Below are 21747 nucleotides of genomic sequence, written 5' to 3' on the forward strand. Positions count from 1 at the left end.
TGTGAATTACATCTCAATAAAGAAATGAAGGAAATATTTGGGTTCAACCCAAAAGCTTTCCCAGAAACTTAGAGGAAAGAAAAATTTAAAGAAAAGGCAAGTTAGCTTCCCAGTGCCCTTAAAAACAGATCAAATTTGTAGTTAGGTTTTCAAAATAGAAATTAAATTGTAAGTACTTATGTTTTGGATTTGGGTACTATAGGAACACAAGGATTAGAGTTTTGTATAACTTGATTCTGATTATCAAAGCAGTGCCTGGTTATTTTAGGAGTTTAAGGATAGAAAAGCATAGATAAGAAAATTACAGACTTTCTTGGTTTTTTTTTTGCTTTTTTTGTTTGTTTAGGGCGGCACCTGCGGCATATGAAAGTTCCCAGGCTAGGGGGTCAAATCGGAGCTGCAGCTGCCGGGCTAAGCCACAGCCACAGCAACACAGGATTCGCAACACAGAATCTGAGCCATGTCTTCGACCTCTGCCACTGCCCACGTCCACTCTGGATACTTAACCCACTGAGCCAAGGCCAGGGTTCGAACTCGAGTCCTCAAAGATAATAGTTGGATTCATTACCACAGAGCCACAACAGGAACTCCAAGGACTTCCTTGTTTCTATGCCTCTCCCCATCCTCCACAAAAGGCAGGTGGCAGCGGTGGGGATGGGATCATTGGCTTCCACGAGCAAAGCCCACCCTATGGGAGACCTTGGATCTGGACCCTTCAGCTCCCCTGAAGCCATTTGGACATTAGCATCCAGGCCAGGCCAGCACCATCAAAGCTTCCTCAGCACACAGATCTTATGAGAGCACCAGCATTTTTAAATCCTCCAGCTGCCCCAATTTCCCCGGATTTTGAGTACGCCTAATATTTCCCTTAATTGAAGGAGAGAGCCCATGGTACCTAAAACGGTGCTAAGAAATGAGAAGAAAGGAGATAGAAGAGAAACCCAACTTCCATCAGAAACCACAATCCTCTGCGTTCTCTTGTGATACAGCAGCTTAACGATCGGCGTAGTCACTGCAGCGGCTCAGGTCACTGCCGTGGTGTGGGTTCGATTCCTGGCACAGCTCAGGTCACTGCTGTGGTGTGGGTTCGATCCCTGGCATGGAAACTTTCACATGCCTTGGGCACAGCCAGGAAACCCCAACAACCCTCTTAACATTCCCCACCAATCAGATGCAACCATCTCCCTCTAGAGTGATGCGTGAGCTTCGAAGTAACACTTTCTCACGTTTACCATCCTATTGCCTGGCACAAAGCAGCAGCGCCCAAGGTCCTCATTGGAAGTCAAGAGGCGTGTTATTTCCATTTGAATACGATCTGGATGGAAATACACTGAAAGAAATAAAGCATGTGTATGACTGGGACACTTTGTCGCACAGCAGAAATTGACAGAACATTGTAAATCAACTATACTAAAAAAATAAAAAATTTTTAAAAAGAAAGCAAAAATGAAAAGAAAGCTTATAAAAGACAGACTCCAGTTCAAATTTTATTTGCATACAAAAATATATTATAATGGGAAAAGCATATTACTGTTTTCAACTATATATAATTAATTACAAATATTTTCATCAAAGCATTTTAAATTACAGAATGCTACGTTTTAAGAGAAAATACAATATTAGCATGAGTCGTCTGTTCTAATACGCTGCAAGCAGGGCAACACAGTTTCTAACTTGCCCGGAGAGGAGCCCAAAGGCATTTTTCGGCCTGAGAATGGCCTGGTGGTGGGTGTGCAGCCTCTCTGTCCCTTCCAGCTGTGAATTCTGTAGCTGATTTTATCAGGTTCTCAGAGCTCTCGGAAGCTTCTCTTTTATGATGAAAAGACCCAGACCTTCTTGTTTCACATACCTATAAACAGGAGATAGAGAAGTTGATCCACTCACAGAAGCTGACAGGTCCTCAGCTTAATCAGACCACACCTCTCAGACAGGCATCAAAGCACCATACTTGGAGTTCCCGTCATGGCTCTGCGGGTAACCATCTTGACTAGCATCCATTAGGGCTCAGGTTCAATCCCTGGCCTCCCTCAGAGGGTTAAGGATCCAGCACTGCTGTGAGCTGTGGTGTAGGTTGCAGATGCAGCTTGGATCCCATGTGGCTGTGGCTCTGGTGTAGGCTGGTGGCTACAGCTCTGATTGGACCCCTAGCCTGGGAACCTCCACATGCCGCAGGTGGGGCCCTAAAAAGACCAAAAAAAAAAAAAAAAAAAAGGCAAGGCACCACACTTGATGGCTGGCTTCCCACGTAATATATGTCTGATTAACTGGTATGACTGGGCAGCTGGCTGCAATTTCCATGAAGCAGAGGAGCATATTATGAGTCTAATACGAATTGGGTTGCAATTTTAACCATCTTTGTCAAAACAGGCCTTGCTCTTCTGATGTAGGATGATACAACACATACAAAGATAGGCAATGAGAATCTTCAAGTAAACAGAATACACAAGGACTTTCCACCTAATATTTAGGTCTGTCAGAAACAGTGTCTAAGAACAGAGTTCTTTTTAAATAAGCAGCTTTGGATCTATTTTTTTTTCAGATGCTACCCAGCTATTTAGCCAAGTATAGCATAAAATAGTTCTTGGGGAAAATCAACTCTTTCATTGAAAAATGAAAGGGGCTAGAATGAAATTCTCCAAGTCTGCTCTGTGACTGAATGAGGCCCCACCAAGGACAGAGTTGCTGAAGCTCTTATTCTGGAACCTCTGGCTGGTCCTTCTGCCTCTCACCATCCCATCTTTATGAAAGAGCGTGTGTGGATGGATTCCCAGGATCCCTTCTTCTAGGCACCCCCGTTGCAGTCACAACCTAACATCTTCAGTTCTCCAAAGGTTTGGTCTCAGAAAATGGGGTACCATTTATGTAACTGTCCACTGGGAACCAAGATGCTGTGTGCTTAAACCCTGTTTCTCAGTAACCGGCATGGGTCTTTGGTTCCAGGATCTCCCCAAACCAATTCTCTCTTTGCGGACCCAACCCTCTAGAAGGCATGTTACAGGCTTCAAGTCCCCTTCAAGGAGGTGAACCCCCAAAGCCGCTGGCTGTGTCTCATTGCAATGCCCCTTTCCCCACTTTGACCAGCCTGGGCTGTTCATGCCCTTCAGAGAAGGAATGTCGCCCATTCCTCACCCCACCTCTATATAACCTGTTCCACATGCAAATAAGGCATCCTGCCCACGACCAATCAGAAGATCGAATTGGGTCTCCACCCAGCATTATGGGGCTTAAAGACCTTTGCAGAGTGAATCAGGCCCTCTTCTTAACCTCCGCGCACATGAGTCATACCTCCCTCTCTGAAACTGTACTTTCACTTTAATAAATTTGTAAAACGTCCTCTTTGTTACAGTGAGACAGGGACAGAGGAAACTGTGACGGTAACAGGCAGACCTGGCCAAACCCTTAGATCTAACCTATGGAATGTTCCTTGATGGTTGGGATGGAGCCTCATGGCTTGTCAGCGAAATGCTTGGTGGTCAACAGACTGATTTCTTCCCTGCAAGCCTGGAAAGGCTCCCCTCTCCCTCTAACTTACTCTTTTATTCGTCACGTCTTGAACAAAATGCCATTGTTTGCTGGTGGCTGGTTCTCACTCTTTGGAAAGCCACACGGTCTACCTTAATGCCAGCTTACCCTCCGAATTTCTTTCCAAGCCACTTGGGTCCTGTGTCTGAATCTAAAGAAGCCTTACGATGTAACTTCCTGCCGCAGGCAAGCTGGTAAATATGACTGCACTTTATCAAAGGCACTAGGTGGTTTTGTTTGATTTTTTTTTTTTTAACACCAGGCAGGTACTCACTTGCTAATGTTCTGTCAAGATCAGCAATAAAGTCTTCCAGCTCTTTCGTGTCTCCGAGTTTGGCTGAAAAACAAGAGTCAGGGTTCAGATTCCACATCCAAGACAGCTGACATCTCCAATTCTTCCAGGATTTTGCGACCCCATCTCTCTGCCAGAGACTTTGGTAAAGGGTGGCCATACCAGCCCTACGTGGCTGCTCCCACGTTTACTTATGGTCAAGCCAGAAATTTATTCTGAAGATTAGCCTAAATGTTTCTTTCTGGGTTTTGTAGGTGGTCATCCCCTGTTCCCTAACTCTATCCTTCACTCCCTTAAAAGTTGGAGGCGGGGACAGAGACAAGAAAAGAAGACGGAAAGTTTTAACTGTAAAAAAAAAACTTTTTTTAAGGTTTTATTGAAGTAGTGTTAGTTTACAAGGCTGTGATCGTTTCTGCTGTATGACAAAGTGACCCAGTCACCCATAGACACACATTCATTCTCTCTCAGATTCTTTTCCCATACAGATGACCACGGAATACTGGGTAGAGTTCCCTGTGCTATACAGCAGGTCCCCATTGGCCAGTCATTCCATAGACCTCAGGGTGCATCTGCCCATCCCAACCCCCCAGTCCATCCCTCTCACCCCCGCCCCCCTAAGATGTCCCCTTTGGTAACCATAAGCTTTTCAAAGTCTGTGTGTCTGTTTCTATTCTGCAAATAAGTTCATTTTTATCTTTTTCTTTTTTTTTTTAAGATTCCATATATTGATTGCATAGGATTTGAATCACCATCAAAATAGTCAGTAAGTGGGGCACTGTGCGGACACCCGGTAATTCCTATGAAACCTCTGATGCAATCTTGTTCTCGCGATCACTCCAGGGCAATACCTCAGTCCTCACCGTCACACTAGGATGAAAGGAACCAAGCGCCACTGTTCCTTCTCAAAATGGTCCCGAAAGGCGCCCGGAGGCTTCTGGGGCCGAGACAACCACATCCCATCCAGGTGACAACCCCGGGTAACAGGTTCTCATCCTGATTTTTCTCTAGAGTTTCTCATTCATGCCTTTCCTGGATATTTGCTTTCTCAATTAACCGCTGCTGGCTACAAACAGCTCATTGTTCTTAGTTTGTAAAATCAATCTGCCACTGGGGCTTTTTCCCCTACTCTTTAGTTCTTACCCCTTGGGGATCTGGTAGCTAATCTGGGCATGTTTTAAGCCACTTTCTAGACTGTTCTGTCTCTGGCAATTCAATAGATCTGTTACACACGGAGGTCTGGATCATGGCAGAGTTCCCGGCGGCTTGCTAACATTGCTCTGTGGAGAGCAGAATTTCTAAATGTCTCTTTTGAAAAAGAGGGAAATGCAGCCTTGAGGCCAGCGAGAGAAGATGATGGAATCTTCGAATTTCTTTGTCACTATGTTCCATTTTTATTGCATTCTGCAACTATTTCCAGCAAGTATAACATTTCTTAAGGGGGGGAAAAAAAACCTCCTTTTGTTTGCAAAAGGGCACTTGGCCAATATAACAGAACATTCAGCTCTCTGGCTGGAGACACTTTACCGGTTCCAAACTCTAAGACACTGCTCATGCATCTTTTAAAAACTTTTTCGGTCTATTAATATGACAGTCAGGGCAGGCTGGGGCTTCTATTTTGATTTATGTTAGATCATCACTTGTTTCACAATGATGACCCCATTCGGTTGCTAAACTGGTCATCTGAAAGCATCCGTTAGAGAGTTCATGCAATCAAAAGCACCCAACTTTCTGCAAAGCCTCGCTGCTGAGTCTTACATTCTAGAATCAACCAGTCTGGGAAGGCACCGCATCTGGCACAGTCTTGATGACACTGCATGAAAGAAAGCAGGGACTAGCGAGTTTTCTTTCTCCTTGTGCCTAGGGTTTCCTGGCTCCCAATTCTTTGATTTCACTTTCACACCGATCCAAAATCCTGAGCAATAACAAAATCCACTCCACACCGTCCTGTACAAAGATACTAGTCTCCTCTCCCTATTTTTCACACTCGGGAAAGATGGGTTAGGGAAAGGGGGGAAAGAGAGCAAAGGCTGAGAAGGAGGAAGAAACAAGAAGTGAAAAAAAAAAAAAAAAAGCCCTCAAGGTCCCGCTAATAAACGTACCTTTCCGAGGAGGGACCGTGGGAGAGAGAAGCGCCGGAGTCCTGTCTGTGGGAGAATTCAGTTTCTCATCACTGAAGCTGAAGCTGTTCCTATAAAGCGAATCTGCACCTTTTGGAAAAGAAAAAACATTACTCACGAGACATGGGTTTCAGTCTTAGGGTCTATTGATCACCCGCAGTTTCTCTCCTGATGGAGTAAAGTGATAAAGAAAACAGGCTGAGGAGTTCCGTTGTGGCTCAGCGGTAATGAACCCAACTAGTATCCATGAGGACGCAGGTTCAATCCCTGGCCTCTCTCAGCGGGTTAAGGATCCCGGGTTGCCATGAGCTGTGGTGTAGATCACAGACGTGGCTCAGATCTGGCCTTGGTATAGGCCAGCGGCTACAGCTCCGATTCAACCCCTAGCCTGGGAACCTCCATATACCGTAAATGTGACCCTAAACAGACAAAAAAAAAAAAAAAAAGAGTTTTTGTCATGGTTTTCCTAGTGCTACCTGAGCACCTACACTCTGGGAATAAGCCAGAGGGATAAAGATAAAGTTTTTTTTTTCCTGGAGGTTGTCTATTACAGACACTTTGAGGGATCTGGTGGCTCCACTGTCATCCCCTCAAGGACCAGAGCCAGAGCCAGGCAAGGCCCGGGCAGCAGGACTGAGCTGGGAGTCAAGGAAACCAGCTCAGCGACTAAGGACTGACATGCCCTTGAGCAAGACAATAACTCTGGGCCTCAGCTTACCCATCCATAAAATGGGAAGGTGGACTAAATCACCCTTCAAGTTCCTTCCAGCTCTGAAGTTCTAGGATTCTATTTCTCTAAGTCCTGCCAAGGGGGAGGAAACCCACCCACAGCTGGCCAGCCTTGTGTCTGTTGCAGGAGCCGCTGGCTGAGCTGCACCAACTCAAAAGGCACCAACTCAGACAGAGCGGGTGGCGGAAGCAGGATGTGGTCTCTGAGGTCACAAAGGAACAGCCTTCCTGGTGCAGCAAAATGCAAAGCCAGGCATGGCTTGTAGCAGCAGTGAGTTCTGGAAAGGCGGCTCAGGTGAGAGGGGGCAGCTGAATCCCGGGGGTTCTCAGTGGGATTCGCTCAGGCTCATCCAATCAGCTCCAGCTCAGGACGAGGCAAACCCATCTTTCTTTGGTCCCCTCAGCTCAAAATGAATAGGACCAAGTTAGCCAAGACAGGTCCAGCATACAAAGGCTGTTTAGAAGCAGAGGTTTCTGGTCCCCAGAAAACGCCTCTTCATCCCTAAAGCCTTCTCTCCATTCTCAGGCTCCTCATGGTCCCTCCTGCCCTCCCCTGACCAGGAACCCCCAGGGCCTGCCGTCTTGTCTTCCTGGCTGACACCCCCATCTCATCCAGGTTTCCTCACTTTCTAACGGCCTGTTTCTCCTTCAGAGGTCCCTCCCGGATCATCTGGAAGGACCACAGTCATTTCTCAGGGCTTGGAAGATGAACACCTCCTGAAGTCTGAAACACATTTCCCCCCAAAATATATCTCCCAGAATATTGGTCCTTTGAGAAGAACCAGGTGTGCAACGAACTCTGAGACACCCAGGGCACCCCCAGAGGAGTCTCTGAAGTCACCCCACTTCAAGGTACCCAAGACGCCTGGGGATAAGAAACCAGCTTAGCCCAATATCTCTGCTTTACTTGCGGTTGTTTTGTTTTGTTTTGTTTTTTTAGGGCCGCACCCAGGGTATATGGAGGTACCCAGGCTCGGGGTCGAATGAGAGCTGTAGCCTCCAGCCACAGTCACAGCCACAGCAATGCGGGATCCAAGCCGCATCTGCCACCTGTGCCACAGCTCAGAGCAATGCCAGATCCTTCACCCACCGAGCGAGGCCAGGGATCAAACCCGCATCCTCATGGATATGACTCAGGTTCTTAACCCACTGAGCCACAACGGGAACTCCCCAACTTGCCTATTTTTGGTGGCCCTCTGTTCATATTACTCAGGACACTTGTACTCAGTGGAACTCAACTTGGGAAGCCCTTCTGTGGCTTGTCAGCTGAGCTCTCCCACCCCATGAGAGAAGTCTGGATTTTCTCAAGGGGAGGCACTTCCTCCCCACGCAGGAAAATGGTCACGCCCATCACAGACCCACTGTGTGGTGTTACTGCTTGTCACCATATAAGAGGCAGGAGAACCGCCACAAATAGAATCTGAAAGACTTGTGGGGGAAAAATGGGGTTAGATGGAGGGGCAGGAAAACCACAGAGGGCCCCAGGGGAGGCAGGCCTTGTGCCCAGGCTTGTGAGCCAGAAAGAAAGCATGCAAGAACTCCGGAAGGTTATCTCTGGCTCCAAAGAACACCCAAGGGCTTCTCCCCATCCCTGGTCCAGGGGGCTGACTTGCTGGGCCCCCGATCCCGCTGGCCACGCCCCTCATCTCTATCTCTCAGGAGCAGTCGGTCCCAAGAGCCAGACTCACGCCCAACCTCGCTCCACCCCACCCTGCTCCGCAGGCCCCAGCCCGGACTCTGGACTTCACCTCTGTCCTGCCCTGGCTCTCCAGCAAGTTTACATCCACTTATACACATCCCCCGGAAGGGGAGAAACACACACACACACACACAATTTGTCTGCCTCACTCCAAAGCAGACCAAATGCTATTGAGTCTGGAAGAAATGACCCAGATGTGGAAAAGCTCATTGCAAAATGGTAGGAAAATGAATCCAAGGAGGAGTCATGAAAAAACTCAGGCGACTGGCTTCTGAGACTCTGTAGAGTCTTAGTAGCAGGTCATTGCCATGGCTGCTCTTTTGCTCTTTAGAGCCTGCTGCTAAAACGCCTTTTTGATCTACAGTATTACCCTCAAACTCAGAAAATGAATATATAGGCAAACTGTTGCTTGACTGACAAATCGGGTTGCAAACCATTAAACAAACTATTAAGATAATCAGGAGTTCCTGTGTGGTGCAGTGGAAACAAATCCGACTAGGAACCATGAGGTTGCAGGTTTGATCCCTGGCCTTGCTCAGTGGGTTAAGGATCTGGCGTTGCCGTGAGCTTCGGTATAGGTTGCAGACGTGGCTTGGATCTGGCGTTGCTGTGGCTCTGGTGTAGGCCTGCAGCTACAGCTCCGATTGGACCCCTAGCCTGGGAACCTCCATATGCCACAGGTGCACCCCTGAAAAGACAAAAGCCAAAAAAAAAAAAATTTAATTAAAAAAAAAAGATAAGATAATCAGAAGTTGCTTCTTACAGATAACGAACTCATGCTATTCTCACCATGAGGGAGGAAGGGAAAAAAAAAAATCCTAGTCACAGTATCTATGTTTATAAACACAGACACAGGAGCTCCCGCTGTGGCTCAGCAGTTAGTGAATCCGACTAGCATCCATGAGGATGCAGGTTTGGTCCCTGGCTTCACTCAGTGGGTTAAGGATCCAGCCTTGCCCTGAGCTGTGGTATAAGTTGCAGATGCAGCTCGGAATCTGAGTTGCTGTGGCTGTGGTGTAGGCCGGCAACTGTAGCTCCGATTGGACCCCTAGCCTGGGAACCTCCATATGCCATGGGAGCAGCCCTAGAAAAGACAAAAAGACAAAAAAAAAAAAAAAGAAGAAGACTCGAGATTCTGGGCCCAGGCTTCTTCCTCTTCTTCAGATAGTAGCAAAATTCTTAAGAGAATTTTGGGCCCTAGAACAAACCTCCCAAGATCAAACCCACCAAGAGAATGGATGTGTGTATACATATGACTGAAAAAGCCTTTGTGGTACAGCAGAAATTATCATAACCCTGAAAATCAAATAGACTTCCATAAAACTTTAAAAAAAAAAAAAAAGAACAAGAGTTCCCATCGTGGCTCACGTGGCTCAATGGTAATGAATCCAACTAGTATCCACGAGGATGCAGGGTTGATCCCTGGCCTCGCTCAGTGGGTTAAGGATCCAGCATTGCCATGAGCTGTGGTGTAGGTCACAGACATGGCTTGGGTCCCATGTTGCTGTGGCTGTGGCATAGGCTGGTGGCTGCAGCTCTGATTCAACCCTTTAGCCTGGGAACCTCCATATGCCACATGCGCAGCCCTAAAAAGAAAAAAAGAAAAGAAAAGAAAACAAAGAAAAGAACAAACCAATTCAGAAGCGCCCCAAGCTCTGCACCTCTCTTTACCCTTTCCCTAATGAAATTTCATACCAGACTGACAGTGAACAAGATTTCATTGTAGGTGATAATGAAAAGTAACGAAAAAGGTAAGCAAAGCCTAACTTCCTGTTCTCCTCACTCCACTGGAACTCTATCTCTTGCAAAATAACAGCCAGTCTGATAAATGACAGCCATGTGTTCCCAGCTGATAGCCTGCAAATGTACCAACGCCCCCCCACCCAATCTCAGGTGCTGCTCTTAACAGGGGCTCCAGGGACACGTAACAGTGATGATCTGGGATCTTGGCAGGTGGCACGACTAGATCTTTTAAGGTCTGACAACATTTATCTCCATCAGCTCTAAAGCCCCATTAGCAACGTCCTTGGCAAGTCTGCTAAGTGCGCTGAAGCCGGGAACCCCAAGTTCAAGGACCAAGTGTTCCACGACACCATCAAAAGAAATGTCAGCGTCTTAAACAGGCGACCATCTAACGGTAGGTGTGCCAACCGAGCTTGAGAAGCCAAGCTCTGGGTTCGCCTCTGCAAACACAGAGGCTTGTTTCAAAGGTAGACAGACTTTTTTCCTGTGGGTGTGGGGAGAAAGGTAATTTGGGGTTAGCACCAACATGTGCTACTCCAGAGGGAAGGAAAACCACAGACAGCCACCCTTGCCCAGAGCTCCTGTAAATATAGAACAATCCCACACGTTTCAGGCAAGCAAGGCATAGTAATTAACTGAGAAAAAGAAAGCCTTGGACCTGTTCCCCTTTTGCCACAGGGAATGGGATGGGGGGAAGGGAGGGGAATCCAAATCTAAATTCCGACTGTACTGCACAGGGAACGATGTCCCATCTCTTGGGGTAAAACAGGATGGAAGATGGTATGAGAAAAAGAATATATAGATATATATGCATGACTGGGTCACTATGCTGTACAGCAGAAATTGACACAACCCTATAAATCAACTATACACTAATAAAAAATTAAAAATAAATAAGGCATTATAAATCTCAATTCCAACAGCCTCACTGAAAGTGGGATAGAATAAGAAAATATTTCTCATAAAAAAAATTTTTTTAAAGGAAACATTTCTCAGTTTTACCACGTTGACCACAGTTTCCTTTCTGGGATGGCTCAGTCCCTCTCGATACCCCTCCAGGTGTCTGCCCATGACACCTGCCACCTGGCTGGAATTCCTAACCCATACCCGGACCACCTAAGGGCTCCTAAGTCCTCATTCGTTCACTCCCGGCTTGAGCAAGTTCGGGTTCTGGTCTCAGCGGCTCTGGTGACAGATCAGCCAAGGTGCCACCTGGCATGCATGCCTCCCCCTCCCCCCAAGGTCCATCCGGTCCCCTCTCCCAGAGCCAACTAGCATAGTCTAGGCAGAGATATCCAGACATTCTAGGTCGTGCACATGCTAAAGAAGTCAATTCCTCTTTGCATACAATGGCCCTACGGTATCATAACACCCGCAGCACACAGAGCAGACCTCAGACCTTCTCTGTTAAGTAGCAAAACACCTCCCCAGCAAAGGAACAAAGAATATAAAACTCCAGTCCGTCGAAGATATAAGTTCACATCCTTTTTTAAAGTGCCAGTTAATATTAGAAACGTCTTATAAAAGCAATGCTGGGGAGTTCCCGTCGTGGCTGAGTGGTTAGCAAATCTGACGGGGAACGATGAGGTTGCAGGTTCGATCCCTGGCCTTGCTCAGTGGGTTAAGGATCCAGCGTTGCCTTGAGCTGTGGTGTAGGCCGGTGGCTACAGCTCAGATCTGACCCCTAGCCTGGGAACCTCCATATGCCGCAGGAGCGGCCCAAGAAATGGCAAAAAAAAAAAGACAAAAATAAATAAATAAATAAATATCCATTCTTCTCTCCTCCTGAAGTAACTTGCTTCTCTGAGTGAAAGAAGACATGTCTATTTTTCCCCTTTGGAGGCAAGCAAATTTTTTAAATTGTAGTATATTTACAGTATTGTGTTAGTTTCAGGTGTACAGCAAAGTGATTTGACTATATATATATATATATAATATTCCATTTTATAGATGCTATATATATACATATATACACATTCCTTTTTGTATATATAGATATATATAAACAAATCACTTTTTAAAATTCTTTTCCATTATAGGTTATTACAAGACATTGAATCTAGTTCCCTGTGCTAGACAGAAGCTCCTTGTTGTTTGTCTATTTTATAGATAGTAATGCGTATCTATTAATCCCAAACTCCTAATTTATCCCTCGCTCCCCTTTCCCCTTTGGTAACCATAAGTTTGTTTTCTATGTCTGGGAGTCTGTGTCTGTTTTGTATATCAGTTCATTTTGTACTGTTTTTAGACTCCACATCTAAGTGATATCATAGAATATTTGTCTTTCTAAATTTTTTTTAAAGGAAAGGAAAGGTTCTTCAAAAAGTAGGACTCCAGGGGAGTTCCCGTCGTGGCTCAGGGGAAACAAATCCGACTAGGAACCATGAGGTTGCGGGTTCGATCCCTGGCCTCACTCAGTGGGTTAAGGATCTGGCGTTGCCGTGAGCTGTGGTATAGGTCACAGATGGGCTTGGATCTAGTGTTGCTGTGGCTGTGGCTGTGGCCGGAGGCAAAAGCTCCGATTCGACCCCTAGCCTGGGAACCGCCATATGCTGCGGGTATGGCCCTAAAAAGACAAAAAGACAAAAAAAAAAAAAAAAAAAAAGCAGGACTGCAGGGGGTACCTGTTCAGAGTGATGGAGCTATAAAAGATAGAGTGAAAACCAAGGCACAAATCTTCATACAAAACATTTTTATACAAGACACTGGCTCAAATATACCTGATCCACGTGACATTGCATGGTATGTGCATTTTATTGTTTTCTTAAAAGCACAAAACAGAGCAAATATTTTCTTCCTAATCATGAGCTTATGGAGGTTCCTAACAGCATCATTAAATCACTTCCTTTCCATTTTACAGGTAGATAAACTGAGGCCCGCTCCTCATATGGGACCCTGACAAAGCTCAGCCTGAGCCACAGACCCAGCCAGGTGACCACTGCCTTGAAGAAACATCTTCAAACACAACCACCATTGACAAATGGGCACCTGATCCTGGTCCAACAGGACATCAAGTCTATCCCAGAGGACCTGGTGCCCATGGTGACAGAACAAGGCCTTAGAGAGAGAGTCCAAGTGGTTTCACTAAAAGAAAGGACACAACAGTGCCTACCTTCTTGGGCTATGCTAGAGATCATAGGAGCCAATGCATTTAAAGCACCACAAAGAGAAGAGTAAGAGCTAATTAGGAGTTCCCGTCATGGCTCAGTGGTAAGGAACCCAATTTGCATCCAGGAGGACTCAGGGAACTTCCCTTTGCCGAGGGTGCGGCCCTAAAAAGACCAAAAAAAAAAAAAAAAAAAAGCTAATATATAGTCATCATAGTAAGAGCTTGGCAAAAGAGAGCTGCTCTTAATATCATTATCCTGTGTGTCTGCCTCTTGCTGGGCTAAACTGCAGTAGGATCGACCTTCTCTCAAACATTCTCTTCCACAGAAAAGCATTAAACAGACAAATGAGTCTAACAAATGTCTGTGATCCATTCTTGGCGGCATTTAGGATACACATCTGATGCCTCCTTAAGAAATTACTATTCAGATAGATACACACCAATTCCGCCAGGACTATTTCTAACTAGCCTTGTGGGGCCCAAACTACACATTTATAGAAGAGACAAATGTCTCTGAGCCTTCTTTATTGCCTCCCAGTTACTTCTCTAACCACCAAACCAAGGGTTAGGTTCATAGGAACAACAAAAGCAGAAAGAAAAAAAAAAAAAAAAAGCACACACACACACACATACCCTAAGGGAAATCACAGACTAGGCTAAATATCTCCCCCCACACCATTAACCAGTGCCTTCTCTTTGGGACCCCTGAAAACAGATCCCAGATCTGAAATCCTACCGGGGGGGGGGGAGGTGCGATCCCCCATGCATGGACGAGCTCAGATGTATTCTAGCCAAAGGCAGCTCTGGTTTAGAAAGGAGCTGTTCTTTGCAAGAAAGCAGCACTTGGATGGACTGTGCCAGCTTTTTTTCCCACGGGGGAGCAAATTTGTACTTGATGAATAAATTGCTCCATGCCCCAGTAGAAGGAGACATATTTAAGTTTGGCTACAGACATTGAGACCAGTTTCAAAAGTTTTTAGACTTCCCTTTGAAATTGCAAACAAGAGGTCTGGTCATTAGCAACGAAGTCCAAAAATACAGAATGGAAAATTAACAGCCATACAATTCCATTCCCTTTCACCTCAAAAGCTGCAATTAGATCTAACCCTGGGGCAGGGCTGCCAAGGAAAGTCAAGCTGGAACTCAAGTCTCTGACTCAAACCCTGACCTGGATGGCAAGGGCCCTGTAATCCTTTTCAGGAGGACGGCTCGTGGGTAAGTCTGGGACCTATCTTTGCCCTGTAACGAGGGGGGAGAGCTTCAGATTTCAAAAGAAGAGAATCACAAGGAAAATCACAAGGTCATTGCTTTTACTTTCAGAGTCCAGGACAGAAAAAAGGAGTGACATTCATGCTTGGAACCCATCTTGAGAGTGAAGTCTCAAGAATAACCCAGACGTGTTTAAAATTCACTTTGCAAAATAATAAGGAATCCAGGTTGGGAAAACCAACAGTCACAGAATATCGAATAGTCACCAAATTCTCTGTTTGACACCTCAACAGGTCTCCATAATCCTTACAGGACATTGAAGCTCCTGGGAAAAGTGGTCTCTCTCTCTCTCTTTTTTTTTGTTTGTTTTTTTGTTTTGTTTTGTTTGCTCTTTAGTTCCCATGCTAGGTCAAATCAGAGCTGCAGCTGCCAGCCTACGCCACAGCCACTCAGGATTCAAGCTGCATCTATACAACCTATGCTGCAGCTCATGGTAATGCCAGATCCTTAACCCACTGATGGAGGCCAGGGATGGAACCCACATCTTCATGAATACTCGTCAGGTTCTTAAGGACTGAGCCACAATGGGAATTCTCAGTAGTCCCTTTTCTTGACAAGAGGGTTTAGGATGGAGAGTCCCTAGGGTAGACTCCACTATGAGAAATGCCACCAGGAAGCAGCTCTGGACCCATCTGCTCCCTGCCCCTCCCCCTGCAGCCTGGGTGGGTGGGTGGGGTGGGGTCAGAGCCAGCAGTCCCAGTGATGGGCCTGCCTGAAGGATGAGGGACACTTTCTAAATACTTGAACTCCGCAGTGCCAAGGATTCTTTCAAAACTGCGGGCAATGGAGCAACAAGCCTGGGAGCTCAGGGCCAGAAGAAAGTGCAAGAAGTCATTTCAAAAATCCCAAGGACGGGAGCTTATGAAACTTTTCCTGGTTTCACAAATATTTCCATATGGTACCCTCCCATGTCTCCTCTGACCCCATTCTTGTGGCACTTGCTCCACGCCCTCTGAAGACACTGCTGAGAGGCGGGTGGAGGGGAAAGGAGAGGAGGAGAAGGAGCTGTGACGAGCCCTGGCTCCGGTCCCAGGAGTCCTGCCTGGCTGCGTCTCAGGCAAGCCCCTTACAGTCTCCTGCTTCCTGACATCTGCAGGCGACAGATAAACCAGCCTGCCCTCCAAGAGCCTTCGGGGACCAACCTCGGGGGTCTGGTCTCCGCTGAACCCGCCGCCCTGGAGGCTCCTAGCGTCCTAGAGAATCGGTTTACAACTAAGCAAACCGAGCCCGCGAGGCCAGGGCTCTCCTCGGTGGGCCGAGTACAGCGGAGTCCCCAGGATTCTGACATCTTCCCTGGCCCGGGCCACACTTACTCTCCGAGTCGCTGAAGCCACTGCTGTCGCTGACACTGGCGCTGCTCCGCCGTTTCATGCGCTCCAGGTGCTCCTCGTAGTGGAAGTGGCGCTCGTGGAACGGGGACGCGAAGTCGGCCAGCACCGCGTCAAACTCGCACAGCGCGTCCGTCAGGTCCCCGGCGGCAGCCGAGTCCAAGGCCGGGGCTGGGGCAGGGACCGCGGGCTCAGGTGAAGGGGGTGGGGGTGGGGGCCGCCACCGTTCCCCGAGGATCGCTAACCAACACTCGCTGCGCGTTTGCCCGGGGACAGCCACGCTGTCGCTGCCCGCTGCTGGCTGTTACCCTTTACGACTCTCCATCACCCCCTGAAGTGCGCTCTACTATCCACCCATTTTAGAGCTAAAGAAACTGAGCCTCCGCTGGAAAAGTTGCCGGCCAAAGGTCACGGAGCCCACCAGACACAGCCCACCTCTCCCACACGCTGTCGGGTACTTGTCCCCCCCGCTCACTCCCCGGTGGCGGTGGGAGGACTGAGTCAGGATGCGCCCGTGACGTGTCGGGCTGGCATCCCCAGCCCCGCGTGGAGAGGCGGCTGAACCCTCCCCGGGGCAGAGTCCCCCCCACCCACCCCGGGGAGGCTGGGGGAAGGGTGTAAAGGGACTACTCGGGATCCCCTTGCTTCGGCCCCCAACTCTCAAAGGCCCGGCCTTTAAGGCGACCCCCACTCACCTGCGGCCGCGGCGGCCGCGGGGCTGCCCTGTGCCGCGGGCGGCTTCATGGGCGGGCTCGGCCCGGCGCGCGTTGGGGGTTCCTGCGAAGTCTGGACGCGGGGATCTTGCAGATGCTCCCGCTGCCCCGTCTCCTGGCCCCGCTCCTGCTCTGCCCGTCCGCTCCACTGGCCGCACTCCCGCCGCGCGGTTGCCTACACGGCCCGCCCTCCCGCTCTTTCCCCGGCCGCCGCCACCCGCCCGCCCCAGGTCTTATAGCCGCCGGCGGGGGCGGGGGCGGGGCGAGGCGGGGCGGCGCCGCGGGAGCTGGGCCTCCGGGTCAGTCCCCTCCGCTGCGCCAGGAGACGCCCCTGTCCCCCAGGCACCGCCCTCGCCACGCGCCCTCCCGGGAACCGCAGTGACGCGGAGTCCGGGTTACAGTCCCAAATATTTACCCGGCGCTTTCCCCGCGTGCCCTGACAACGCGACCTACGAAAGTGGCTTTGGTGTCACCAGAGCCCCAAAGACTTGAAGGCTGGTGCTCGGCTGCTTCCCGCCCTGTGCCCTTAAGCTCCTCGCGCCTCAGTTTCGTCGTCTGTGCAATGGAAATCCTGATCCTCCGGGGTTTGTGGCGAAGAATAAAGTGGCCAAAAGCCGAGGAAGACCCAGACCCGTGTGGGGACGCAGGGGGCGGTCCCCCGCGCCTCCTGTCCCCATCGTCTCCAGGGACTCGAGGGTTGTGGGCAGATGGAGTGGACAGAGCCCGCGGCCAGAGGGACAGAGGTCGGTGGTGGCCACGTCCTTATGAACCCTTAGCCGCTCCCATCCCGAAGCCCGGAGCCTGACTCCACTCCTGGGCGTTCACACCAGCCCCGACTTTATGCGGAAAGAGTTTGTTAGGGAAAGAAATCCCTGCGTAGATGCAGCGCGAACGCGGCGCGTCTCTGTGTCCCACACTGAGTCACCCCGCCCAGCCGCCTGGCGGGGCACCAGTCGTAATGGTGAAAGCCCTTGCGCTTGCCGCAGGTGGCTTCTTCCATACAAAGCAATCAAAATAAACCCCATGAAAAATTCGGTCCCTCGGGTGTACTAGACACACGTCAAATGCCCGACAGTCATCACGCTCTTGGACCTGGCTGCCAGGGTCTCTGACCCACAAACTGGCTTTAGAGGGAAGCCAGGCATCTTAGCCAGGGTATCAAGGGCTTCCTGGGTCAGGTCTTGGCAGGCACTTTTGCCAGGTCCGCAGTAACCTGGAGAAGCAGCACTGCTGCTTGTTTTAGGAGTGAAGCTGAGGCACAGAGAGGCTAAGTAGCACACGAGTCCCACAGCAATGGAAAGGCCCATCTGTTTGGCTTCAGAGACAACACAACCTCGCTTTCTGCCCAGCGGAAGGCGAACAGAGCAGACAGGAGGAAGAGGCTCCAAATAAGGGAACAGATAACCCAGGTCCTTGAAGCAACAAGGCAAGGCCTGGGCATCTTTTTCTCTTCTTTTCCCCACTTCCCTTATTAAACTCTTTTTTTCTGTCTTTCCCTCCCTCCTGCTCTCTGACTTGCTGCGGTGCCCACTGGGGATGCCGGGAGCCAAGAAAGCAGCAACCAATCTGGGAGCTGAGGCCAGGGAGCTGCCCTCCAGATGCAGCTCTCCCTCCTTGGCCCAGGTAGGGTGCAGGGTGCTGGATGCCCCAGCCCAGCTCTTGCATGATGGCTCAGGAACCCTCTCAGCTAAAGAATCGGTTAAGCTGATCTTCAAAAGAACCTACAGAACAGCCTCACTTTTTAGCAGCCATGCCAGTTTACTAAGACAGTGACAATGCAGTTCACCAGGAGAGGTTGGTTGGAGAATTAACATAGGTCTTTTCTATCAAAGGAAACCTTGGTTACTCCATGTTGTTCCTGCTTTGTCTGCGATCCCCTCCTCCACCCCCCTTTTTTCCCCTCTTCTCCCAGGAACAATTTGTTTCAAATTAGCCAAGGAGAAGAGTGTGTGCCCTGACCTGATCAATGGGAAGGGGACAGATGTACCGCCGGCATGAGGGATAGATAGTGGGTTCTTCCTTCTTGGCGGCATGTTTTTGACCGCTTTCACCCTTCTGCAGAAATCAAGAACTTTGTGGAGATTCCCCCATGTTCGTGTTCGTGTGTCTTACACTGCCGATCCGAGCCAGGGTCACTTTTCCCCCACAGTTGGTGTCATTTGCAATCCATAATAAGGGAACACTCTCGCCCAAGCACTGGGGAGATGGATGAGCAGCGGCTTTGACTCAAAGTGTCACCTCCCCTAGGATGGGTGTCCCTTCGTTTATGGAGAATGACCACTCCCTGTCTTTCCTGATTAGAAATATAATTTTAATGCACAGGAACACAGAGAAGTCAGTAAGAGCACTCTACGTACCCGCCACTGAGAATTAACACGTTAATGTTTTTGCTTCGGATATTTTTTTGAGATATGACATATATGCAATAAAGTAAGCCAATCTTGAGTGCACAGTTTGGTAAATTTCTACCTGTGTGATAACCCTCCCGTTCAAGACGGAGTATTTTGGGAATTCTCATCATGGCTCAGCAGAAATGAATCTGACTGGTATCCATGAGGACGTAGGTTGGATCCCTGGCCTCGCTCAGTGGGTTAAGGATCCAGCATTACCATGAGCTGTGGTGTAGGTCGCAGAATCGACTCGGATCCTGCGTTGCTGTGGCTGTGGCATAGGCCAGCAGCTATAGCTCCAATTCAACCCCTATCCTGGGAACCTCCCTATGCCACTGGTGAAGCAAGGCCCTAAAAAGAAAAAAAGAAGACAGAGTATTCAGAAAAAGCTCAATGCCATTTTTGAGTCAATATCACCCCATAAGTAACCCCTATGTTAACTCCTATTCTGAATTCTGTCACCAAATATTACCTCTGTCTCTTTTGAATTATACTCTAGGTATTCTTTTGTTATTTGGCTTCTTTTGTTTAACATAATAGTCATGTGATTAAAAAATGCTGTTCCAGTATTGATCTCTCCTCCTGCTGGTGGTGATCTGAGTGTGGTTTTTGGGTTTGTTTTTTTTTTTTTTGTCTTTTTAGGGCTGCACCAGCAGCATATGGAGGTTCCCAGGCTAGGGGTCTAAACGGAGCTGCAGCTGCCAGCCTACGCCACAGTCACAGCAACGGGGGATCTGAGCCATGTCTGCGACCTACACCACAGCTCACGGCAATGCTGGATCCTTAACCCACCGAGCAAGGCCAGAGATCGAATCCGCAGCTTCGTGGTTCCTAGTCGGATTCGTTTCCGCTGCGCCATGATGGGAACTCCGATCTGAGTTGTTATACTGTTGTGTTCCTGCTACTGTAATAGTGTGGCAATGAGTATTCTTGCACCTGTCTCCCTGTGTACACGAATAAGAGTCTCTGGGATATGTATCTGGAAGTGGAATAACCACATTGGTTTGAGTACCTCTAGTCATTGGTTAGTAGAAGCGAAGCTGCTCTGTACTTTTCTTCTGTACATGCCTTTTGTGCCCATAAATACTCACTTCTCTTGGGTTTATACCTAGGAGTGAATTTCAGAATCACGGGGCAGGCGTATGTTTAACATTTGAAGATACTGCCAAGGAGTTATATGAAGCGATTGAATGAATCTGCATTCCCACCAGCAATGGATGAGAATTCTACTTGTTCTAGGAGTTCCTATCGTGGCACAGCGGAAACAATCCAAATAGGAACCATGAGGTTGCGGGTTCGATCCCTGGCCTCGCTCCGTGGGTTAAGGATCCAGCGTTGCCTTGAGCTGTGGTGTAGGTTGCAGATGCGGCTTGGATCTGGCATTGCCATGGCTCTGGTGTAGGCTGGCAGCTACAGCTCCGATTTGACCCCTAGCCTGGGAACCTCCGTATGCCAGGGAGTGGCCCTACAAAAGGCAAAAGGACCAAAAAAAAAAAAAAAAAAAAAAAAGTGATAGTTCTGTGTGTTTCTTAAATTTACATAACTAATGCTGCAACATGCTTTGTTTTCACTCAACACAGTTTTTACATATGTTGATACACACAGATCTGGTGTATTCATTTTATCTGCCCAACAGAATTCTGAACCATTTGTTTATCCATTCTCCGGTTGGATACTTAGATTGTTTCCAGTCTTTTTCTATCACTTGGGTTGGAATGTTTGGGTTCTTTCCAGTTTTTCTCTGTCAAAAACAATACTTTAGCGAACAGGCTCTTACCAATTTCTTAGGGTACCTGTGCGAGTCCCCTTCTTTTCTTTTGACTTTTTTTTTTTTTTTTAGGGCCACACCCGTGGCATATGGAAATTCTCAGGCTAGCAGTCAAATCGGAGCTACAGCCTCTGGCCTACACCACAGCCACAGGAACACAGGATCCAAGCTGAGTCTGCAACCTGCATCAGGCCAGATCCTTAACCCACCGAGCAAGGCCAGGGATCGAACCCGCAACCTCATGGTTCCTAGTGAGATTCATTTCTGCCGTGCCACGATGGGAACTCCCTGTGAGTCCACGTCTGTTTTCATCTTGATTCCTTGCCTAGAACCAGATAAAAGGCAAACGTCAAACCCTCTGTCTCTTGAGCCTTCTGGCTGGGTTCCATTTTTCTATTCCAGAGCCTCCTGTGGTCCTCAGTCACCTGATCACAGTGATGAAGATGATAAGTGACCTCACTGTTCAGGTGGGACCTTGTCCCTCACTAGGAGGAGGAGCTGAGGAGCAGTGTCTTTCATGAGCCCTGGCTCTAAATTAACCATAAAATTGTGACACTAGAGTTGACACTTATTTCAAGTTCCAGAAGGTCATTCGGTCACAGAGCTCTTCTTCGAGAAAAAAGACTGGAGGGAGTTTATGATTTTAGAACAAGACAATTACAACGTCTTACGTTTTTAAAGACAATTTCTTTATCTTTATTGGCATCTCCTCCCCCCGTATCTTGTTAACTACTCTCTCCTTGAAACTCTTCCTGAATATCCACCGAACCACTCACCATTTCTGCTTGGAGCCTTGTTGACTTCTCCCCAGTACAACCAAAGTTTGAGTCCTCTGCTTGTTTCTCCTTGATCTTTCGTTCTCAGATACACTTTTTGCTTTTTTGAGGTGTTTTTTTTTTTTTTTGGTCTTTTTAGGGCCACTCCTACAGCATATGGAGGTTCCCAGACTAGGGGTCCAATCAGAGCTGCAGCCGCTGGCCTACACCACAGCCACAGCAACACCAGATCCTTAACCCACTGAGGGAGGCCAGGGATCGAACCTGCATCCTCATGGATACTAGTCAGATT

General features: G+C 48.3%; 2 protein-coding genes across 2 annotated transcripts in view; one reads left to right on the top strand and one right to left on the bottom strand.

Annotated features, from left to right (window-relative positions):
* VWA8 (von Willebrand factor A domain containing 8) overlaps positions 1 to 21747 on the top strand; it is a 545205-nt gene that overhangs the window by 450986 nt on the left and 72472 nt on the right. The window lies entirely within an intron of this gene.
* RGCC (regulator of cell cycle) lies at positions 1714 to 16629 on the bottom strand. Its single transcript, NM_001244227.1, is given in 5 exon segments — positions 1714 to 1849; positions 3797 to 3859; positions 5914 to 6021; positions 15794 to 15979; positions 16504 to 16629. Coding segments are annotated over 5 exon segments (414 nt in total). The 5' UTR covers positions 16553 to 16629; the 3' UTR covers positions 1714 to 1841.

The sequence above is a fragment of the Sus scrofa genome, chromosome 11 (genome assembly GCF_054392235.1).
Source record: "Sus scrofa isolate SSC_HxYL_T2T_F1_AM1 chromosome 11, Sscrofa_HxYL_maternal_Yorkshire_Landrace_v2.0, whole genome shotgun sequence".
In the NCBI taxonomy this organism is placed as follows: Eukaryota; Metazoa; Chordata; class Mammalia; order Artiodactyla; family Suidae; genus Sus; species Sus scrofa.